The sequence below is a fragment of the Dipteris shenzhenensis genome, chromosome 30 (assembly GCF_047967505.1).
Source record: "Dipteris shenzhenensis isolate YYH24624 ecotype China chromosome 30, Dip_SZ_1.0, whole genome shotgun sequence".
NCBI classification, from domain to species: Eukaryota; Viridiplantae; Streptophyta; class Polypodiopsida; order Gleicheniales; family Dipteridaceae; genus Dipteris; species Dipteris shenzhenensis.
The window spans coordinates 42,758,055-42,767,359 of record NC_141625.1 but is presented as its reverse complement, the minus strand read 5'-3'; the positions used below and the strand labels follow the sequence as shown (position 1 = coordinate 42,767,359).

Below are 9,305 nucleotides of genomic sequence, written 5' to 3'. Positions count from 1 at the left end.
TTGAACGCCCTAATCTAATTAATGTAATCTAACTAATCTAACCTAATCTAATTAATTTCACTAACCTAACTAACCTTCCCTCCCCCTCCACCTTTGCGTCCTCCGTTCAGCATCGCCACCCTGCTCCCTCCTCCTCGACGTCTTCCACTCAGCTCCTACCAGATACTTGTCTCTAGATCCTAAGAAGTCTCCTCTCCATATCTCCTTATGGAGACTCACATCTACGGGAGACATATGATTTATAAACCTGATTGCCTTATTCGTTTGGTTGACATCATGTTCTTGCTAACTCTTACCCTTTTCACATGTTATAACTAGGCTAACCTAAGGTTATTATCCATACTCTAGGAATGCAAGCTCTAACACCTAGCTCTATAGCAAAATATGTCTCCAATGATTTATGTACTTGAAAATTTTCACATGAATTAAAAATTAAAACAAAAAAAACTATCACAATTTCATCAATTGAAATTAGATAGTGGAACGCGATGTGAATGAGATCAAAGCTAAGCCCCTTGACATATTGAATATATTCCATTAATGTGTGTTTTAAATTACAAATATTATCCAAAATTTTTGGAGGAACCAAGAAAACCTTAGGAGAATCTAAAAGATGCAAAATGCTAGTGGGATATGGAATAATCATTGCAAGCTGATGAGTATACACCAAGACTCAGCCAAAGAGAATGGTTGTACCGATAGTTCTCAAGGAGTTGCGACAAATCTCCCATGTAAATCTTTTCATAGCTGCATTGCCAATTTGAAACATCAAGCCGATGAGTATACACCAAAACTCAACCAAAGAGAATGGTTGTATCGATAGTTCTCATGGAGTTGCTACAAATCTCCCACGTAAATATTTTCATAGTTGCATTGCCCATTCAAAACATCAGTATTCCCAATCAAACAGTGAAAACCAACAACACCATAAACTAGAAATTACTATAGAAGCAAGATCTATATACTTTGGGGATGTCCAAATGTGGCCTCTGGCCTAGAATTAGAAAGCTAAAAGACTATCATTGATTATGACCTTGAAAATTTGGCAAACAAGATGTAGAGGAGTAAAGTATTGTAAGAGTGATATGCTGAGTCAACAGATTAAGTAGTAGAGTCTGGATGAAAAAAAGATGCTACAAAATGACTTCTTGTATAAGACATCTATAGATAGTAGCTCGACAAATTTAGAATTCATCATAGAAGGTGAAAATGTGTAGCAACTTTTATACGAGACAAGAGTAGGTTTTAAGATGAACATATTAAAGCAAATAGTGAAGAAAAAAACCTTTTGCTAGATGATTGATGAACTGTTTTTAAATTCAAATTGAAGAGATCTTTGACCATAAGAAAACTTTGAGTAAGAAATAGAACAAGTTGGGAGTACAAGATCAAGCATGCAACAACCAATTATGAACAAGAAAATAGGCAAACAACTATTTTAAGCATTTGAAAGAAAGAAATGCTAAAAAGATAAGAAAAGACAATGGAAAGCTAAAAATTAATTTTAATTTATGTGAATAATTTTGAACTAAATGGATGTAACCTCATCCCCTTCCCTCCTTCCTCTTCCGCTAATTAACACATTTTTGGATTCTTTTCAATTGGGGGGACCTATTGGCTTAAATTGGTTACAATAAATGAAAAATAAATTCATTAAAGTTTATTATAATTATATCCCAAACCCCTCTCTACACACGCATACAATTAATTACACAAATAGGCCTAGAAAAAATAACATTTTCTAGGCTTATGAGGACTATCATCAAGCTAGACTTCCAAATTTAGCCTCAATTGAAACCAGAAGAGTTAGATCTTAATGTGTTCTATTTAAAGTGCATGAGTAATTAGGTTATTCTATAACTCACTCAAAGATTTTTGCTTCTAGAGGTGCTTCCAAAGATTGTATCCATCTTACACATTCAAATGTATAGGTCTATTCTCCAATCTTCAAACTGTTGATCAGTAAGAGTATCTTTTGTGTTTCTCGACGACATTTTGATTTTCTCTAAGCATCCAACACATGTGAAGCACGTTCAGCAGGTTCCTCAACTTCTGAAGGACAACAAGTTGTACATCAACGCTAAGAAAAGCAGTTTTTTCTTGGAGGAGGTACATTACTCGGGATACATCATCACTTCAACAGGTATTCACCTGGACCCAGCCAAGGTGAAGGATATTGTGGAGTGGGAGGTGCCTACAACAGCATAAGAGATTCAGATGTTTATGGGCATTTGCCAAGCCTAGTGGAAGCATATCAAGGATTTGGCAAAGATTGCAATTACCATCACCATTTTTTACAAGGAGTAAAAGCCACAAAACAACCTATCACCTTTACTCCAACCGGCCAAAAAACTAAGCTATTGGCAAGGCTGAAATAGGCAAAAGGTGGTATAGAAAGGGTGAAACCAAGAGGGGAAGAGGCGAGCAAAGAAGTAGGAGGAAAGAAGGTGAAAGCAAGGAGGATAGGGGGGGCAAAGGTGGAGAAGAGAGCAGCGCGCACAGGAGCAAGGTGCTTGCAGTTAGCCTCAAGGGGGAAGGGGGGGAGGGTAGTGGACAAATCAAAGTCTTGCACTCTTTCACACATGATGGAACATGAGTGGCTCTGATACCATGTTGGAGGAGGCAGTCATTACATCACCGTGCCTAGCATTGGCACAATGGGATCAACCCTTCGATGTATGAACCAATGCCAGCAACTATGCCATTGGAGCAATTCTAGAACAGAATGATAACCCCATCGCATTCGAGGGACCCAGGTTGCTTCCAACAGAGACCAGATACTCAATCTATGACAAGGAGTTATGTGCAATCATCCATGCCCTCAAGACAAGGAAGCATTTTATTTATGGTCAGGATTTCATAGTTCGCACATATCGCCAGGCCTTCGGGTGGCTTCGGATCATGCCCACCGCTCAGTGGTCTAATCGCCAAACCATATGAAGCCAAACCTTTTTAGCAATTTGGCAGCATAATCGAGTATCAGCCCGTATCAAGGAATGTTGTGGCAGATGCTCTGAGCAGAAGAGGAGGAATACTCACCTCTATTCCCATAGTACAAGAGTCTTCTATCGAGGCTCCTCATCTCTACTCTTCTCCTCTCCCCTCTTCATATTTTGTCAAACCATAGGTGGCGAGGCACACGTGGTAAGTCACAAATTAGGAACATAGAGATTGAGAAGATAAGGCCTCCAATTTTGTCACACCAAAAACAATGTAACATCTATTTCAGGTACGTAACATTGGTACCCGTTTTAAGATTCCCTCAAAAATTCATTAAAATTATAACTTTTTTAGAAAAAAGCTATATTTTGCATAGTCAAAGACTAAAAACTTACAGAATTCATACATTTTTCAAACATCATGCTTATAAATTAAAAAGGGCCTCCACTATATCGCAAAATATCTTTCAATTTTCTATATTCTCAAAGTCTTAAAGATTTTACCTTCCCATGCCCTTTGTATTTTTATCAAAAAATAACTTTTATTATCTTAACTTGTTGCACCTAATAGCATGTTCTACTCATTATTGTCCAAACGAGACTTTTTACCCTCTTTTTAAATCACATATAAAAAGAATGGAAAACATTTATTCGAGTGAGCCAAAACCTTTAAATTATTTGAGGAAAAAGGTAAGTTTTTTGAAGATTCATATTTTGGTACTTTTGACATCAGAAATGAGCTCGGAAGTCCCTAAAACCCTAAGCATATTAGACTTTTGAAATATGTCATGCCATGGTCCTTTTATTTGCATTGGATGCATAGGTCCATATTGTAATGGTTTTGAGACATTATTGTATTTTATGTGGATTTTGTATTCTAACTAAAGGTTTTCATGCCTATTTTATGAAAAACCATTGTCGAATTTTTTCAAAAAAAGATGGTTTTTATGTCTTTTGTCAAAAGACATTGTGCAAAATGGCCATCTTTTTAAAAACTATGTAAATTTCACATGAAAAGAAGGAAATCTTTGAAAGATTCCTCTAGAGTTCTCATTTTGAGGTTACAGTTCTCAAATTAGATGTTACACTGTTCAAAAATGAACTTATTGATTCAAGCTTTCAGACTCTTGCTTTGAGATTAAGAGAATTTTCATTGCTAATGGCTCAATTAACCCCCCTCCACACAACTTTATAAGCCTTGCCTTGCACTTCTTCTCCGAAGTCCTATAAGTGCTTAATTTGACCAAGATGATCTACACCTAAGTGCTTTTGGTGTGGATTTAAGGTAGTTTGTCAAAGAAAGTTTTCATCCTAGAGTCTTGACCTATATGCTTTATTGCTACGCACAAATGTATGTATGCCTGTTTCATTCATGTTCACCTAAGAATTTAGTCTTATTTTGTTAAAAAATCCATCTTTATTGCATTGTTTTATTCTCTAATTTTCAAAAACTAAATCTCTACCACTATATTGCAACGGTGAGCTCACTGGATAAAGATTTGTTTGTTCTCCAATTCAATATCTTGTTTCATATTTCTAGTCAAGAACTTGCATTTTTTATATTTATTTGAGCATATTATAGTCCTAGAGAAATCCGTTCTCAAACATACGGATTCCTCCAGGGGACTTGGCCATGGATATGAAGTATCTCAAATTACTTCCAAGAAATCCTCTAGATGACAATTGGTATGGAAAATACTACCAAAGCTTTCTCCAAAATGATGGAAGAAGGCCAGAAAGCAACTCGTCATCTTGCAATAACAGGGCAATAACTTGCATTTCCTCCTCAATTCTTTGCAACTCACACATACACAGGGGTGTTGAGCAATCGGCCAATGAATATTTGCCCTTGTACCTGGAGTTTTCAAGAACTCATTTTAGAGAACATTAAACCCCAAAATCTCTACGATTGCAATGTGCATACGTTGTGCATAACATGATTTCAGCAAACTACCAAATAGACTCAGACTGAATCGATCCCGGTGGTCAATGCAACAAAGCTTTGGATTGGGAAGCTCAGAACTGGGAGATAATCTTTAATGGGCCTCTAAATGTGAGCGCCGAATATCTTTCACCAAAGCTAAAGGAATCATAAGAATGCATAGACACAACGATTGGAAGTGATGCAATGCATCCTCTATAGTAGTAGTGTTCTCGAGGAGTACTGCTTATGAGAGAGGTTTTCTGTCTGTTCATCTATGAAAAAAGCTTGCGACAAGGAAGGCTTTGCCAAAACAACAAAAGCACGAGGAGATGGAAAATCCAAAAGCAAGATCACTTGCCTGGATTTGGAGCTTCTAGAATTCAATGATCTCATCGACTTTCTATGGTTCATCTCTATTTCCATCTGCCAACGTGCCTCAAGTTGACGTCCTATACCATGCGCCAGGGATCATCTCATCTCATCTTAGTACCTCCAAATAGGCAAAATATTTCATCAAGCACTGCAAATGATAGCAAAACACGTTACAAATCTAGATTAAAACCCCTAGCTCATCTCATTGCTATCAGTTTGGATGCTTGGTAGAAATCTTAGCAACATCTAGTACTTGCTGAGTTTTGTGAATTAAAACTAGTAGCTCATATCATTGCTATTAGTTTTGATGTTTGTTAGAAATCTTAGCAACATCTGGTACTTCTGAGTTTTGTGAACCTCCACCAACTTGCGGACAACTGTACACGCACCTTTCAACGTGGACACATTTTCCACAAATTGACCTTCTGTATAACCCAACGTCTCCAGTTTTCTCCCAAAAATCATGTGACTATAGACAACCGCGAGTCGACAATAAACTTTGCTTGCAAGGTGAGACAAATGGAGTAAGTATAGATGGAAGCTTGTGAGGAATCACCCTTGGTAGATGAAAGCTTTGTAGAAATCACCATCAAATAGAGATCCAACAACTGTGGAAGCTTCTTTGGCACAGCACAACCAAAAGTTGCTAGTCTAGGATTTTGTCTTCTATTGCTTCGTGCTTTGCCTTGTTATAGGGGGAGTAAGAACGAAAGTTGTGGTGGCATTTTTAATTTCATCGAGACACTGCAACTGTGTCAAACAAAGGCTAAAAAATGGGAGCTCCCTAGTGCTGGAAGATGACCTTGAATGACTGATATGGTTGCAACGACTTAAGGATATGTGCTATCTTACTTCTTTCGGAGTAGTAGATCACACTGTGGTGCTTGAAGTCTTTGACAATGGAGCTATCGAATGCTCACCACCATGACCAACATTTGCATGCTTTGGTTGCTTGATGTCCATGCAACGTGTTCATGCCCATGTATCATCGCTCGGTGTTGGGCGCTTGTTGTGTGTGCAAAGGAAGAACCCACCGACAACGTTGCTAAGCATCATTATGAGAAATCACCAAATCATAGGAAATGCACTCCTCATAAGCTTCAAAGTTTCTCGTCACATCCAGTTACAACTCTCATTTTTGTTCAATCTTGGTTTCGAAGATACTGGCCCAAGCACAAAGAAATGTATGGAAGGAATGGAAATGAGAGGTACGTAGGAAGTAAAGCAGGAAGTGAACTTTGTCAACGTTACAGGAGGGACATCATTCGTAATTTCTCCAGAACCTTTTGTGGATAAACTTGGGTAAGTTCAAGTGAAGCAAGCGTAGAGGGAAAGGGTGACGGGACTTTGGGGAGCTAAGAAAGAAGGACTGTGAGCAAAGTGCCTGGATTGGAACTAGGGGGAGATGGAGGGGAAGAGAGGAGTGGCTAGGGAGATGAAGAGGCCCATCAGGGTGAGGACACCTCGAAGCTCGTAGTCTCGCTCGGAATCCATTATGGGTAGCAGGGCGAGGTGCATGAGCTTGCTACAGATCTTGAAGCCAACGAGGGTGATTTCTCCTCTCTCTCCATTCCATCCCCCTCCTCTCTCTACATGTGGCTTCTTCTCAAGGCTTCAGTGGGAAACTCTTCCTTAAAGAATAGTTAGAAGTTAGACGTTATGGCTCAAAGAGAAGTTCTCTCAAAACGAAGTTTTTACTCCACATCATCACAATGGAAGTCCAAAGTTTGACAACCGATTTACTTGCACATGTCTTATTGTTGCTGGCGATTCACACTCGCTTCGGAGAGGCATGCCTTTAAATCTCTACCAGAAAGGAGATATAGGTCTGAGTGCGTGTCACAAACATTAATGCAGACGCGGACGAATAGAAAAAGCACAAAGTGACACCCACATAGGAGATTGAATGACACGAGCAAGGGATGTGGCCTCAATTGTAACTAATTTTCATCCAACCGCTTACATTTGTCGATTAAAAAATCTAAGGGCTCAAGCTCATTCCATGATTAGCTTCTTTAATATTCATAGATATCTCGTAGGTCATGGGTAGTTTGCTCATGTTAGCTCGCTAAATTTTGTTTTTGGGTCTATGTATTGGGGCTTGACGCTCCCCTAAGTTTAATAAAAGCTGCATATTTGTTTCTTAAATCTCTTTTGCCAAGTTGACCTTATTTATGGTATTTGATTTTGTTGCTAAGTGAAATTTCAACACAAATATGAAGTATAGTGGGGGAAGTCAACACTGACTGTTTAGAGGCTAGGGGAAAAACAAGGGGACTGTGTAGAGGCTAGTCAGTCTTGATGAGAGGGGTCGTTTGAACGCAACTGCAGCTCGTAGACACCGTAGATAATTGCAATGGCCGCAGGAAGAAGAAGCAGCAGCAGCCACAGTAGATTGTCATCCTTGTCCCCGCTGAGCTTAACCTCTTGCACCCCAAACTCTCGCCGAAATTCGCCTCCTGGCAACGCTCCCACCCCTTGCTCCACCCACGCATTCAGATCCTGGTAGTGGGCTTGAATCACGTACGCCTTATCTCCCCTCATCGCCACCGTTGTCGCGTTATTTGATCTGTCCAGCACCACCTCCTCTATCACTTCTGCAGTTTTCCACCCATCTCTGCTCTTTACCGCCCACACCACATCTGTAGATACAGCCACCAGCACCCCATCACGCCTCACGGCTATCCCATCTGCTGCTACCAGAGGCTTCTCTATCTCCACCACCTCCACGCTTCGGTCTTCCAGCCCCACCCTGAACAATTTGCCTGATTTCGTCTGCACTACTAAGAGAACCGGGCCTTGCGGATTATCGGCTACCACTAGCCCGTTCAGCCCGCACCGAACTGCTGGCGGATCCACCGCAACAATGGGCTGTGACTTGAAGAGCGGGCTCTCTACAAACACCGAGACATCTCCATCCGCTGTCACCTTCCACACAAAGTCGTTCTGCGCGTCGGTCACATAAGCATTCCCGGAGGAATCCAAAGCGACATCATTGGGCCCTGCCTTGATCCCTTCCTTCTCTAATTTGGCGAGAAAGAGCCGTTCCTTCGTATCCACATCGTACGCAGCAAGGGCATCAAACAAGGAGGGATTGTTGAAGGCGTTGTTAACCACCACAAACAAGCGTCGTCTGTAGGTATCCAGGGCCACGCCGATTGTGCAGGCCTTGCCAGCATAGGCGTCGTCTTTGATGAACTCGTGGACTGTGCCATTGTCAGAGAATGCGAAAAGGGCGCCATGGAAGAGGGAGCCTGAGATGAAGAGGCCTTGGCGATCGTCCCAAGCGAAGCTTTCAGGGTAGAGGGAAGGATAGAGGAGGGGGATAGTGCGTGTTACAGAGGCTACGGCGATCGTAGAAGCTGCAAAGGACAGTGAGAGGAAGGGAAGCAAGGCTAGGAAGAAAGAAGTGGACGCCATCGATTCTACGAGGTGAAACGAATGGTTCCTTGCTTAATTTGTAGCACAATGGCTCCGTTCCACCTTCAGTTCTTTTCATATTCCTCTTCCGGTCTCTTGGTTCCTCAGTTCAAAGTTTACACCTTCCTGCGTAAAACTCTCACTCTTCCATCATGGTTGGAGGCTGCATGTATTTTCAAGGGAATGCTTTAGAGTTGAGGCTTTGAGGAATGCTTGGAAAATGAAGGTGGGTGGATAGTGAGTGCCTCTCTCAATACCTTCATTTTGGAGCTTGAAGAGATCTCCAGCCTTACCCTCATGATCTTGATCTTTGCCTTAAGATGTCACACATTCCCAAGCAAGATCAATAGTTGTCGTCCTTTCAAATTCACTCAAGTGTCATCCTCTCAAATGTCCATACATGGTAGATACATTGCTCATACGTTGCCACCAAGCTACCCCATGGTGCTCTTTGTTGAAATATAAGCAAAAGTCTCTCTTGCTAAAAAACGAGACTTTTGAATTTAGTTATGATGAGAAAATGCCTTTTTTAAAGGCTCCTTCATCCTCATAATTCTGGGTCTACGGTCTTAAATTTATGGAAAAATATACAAACTAAAGTCCTACAAACATAAATCCAAAAGTATATTTTATATGTAGTTGATGATAAA

General features: G+C 40.6%; 1 protein-coding gene across 1 annotated transcript; it reads right to left on the bottom strand.

Annotated features, from left to right (window-relative positions):
* Positions 1–7,527: 7,527 nt before the first annotated feature.
* On the bottom strand, positions 7,528–8,655 carry LOC147882159 (uncharacterized). Its single transcript, XM_087401524.1, has one exon. It carries the CDS (start codon positions 8,653–8,655, stop codon positions 7,528–7,530), a length of 1,128 nt encoding a protein of 375 aa, XP_087257650.1.
* Positions 8,656–9,305: the final 650 nt, after the last annotated feature.

Coding starts and splice junctions, on each gene's coding strand:
- LOC147882159 (XM_087401524.1), bottom strand. CDS start 8,655: ATGGCGTCCACTTCTTTCTTCCTAGCCTTGCTTCCCTTCCTCTCACTG.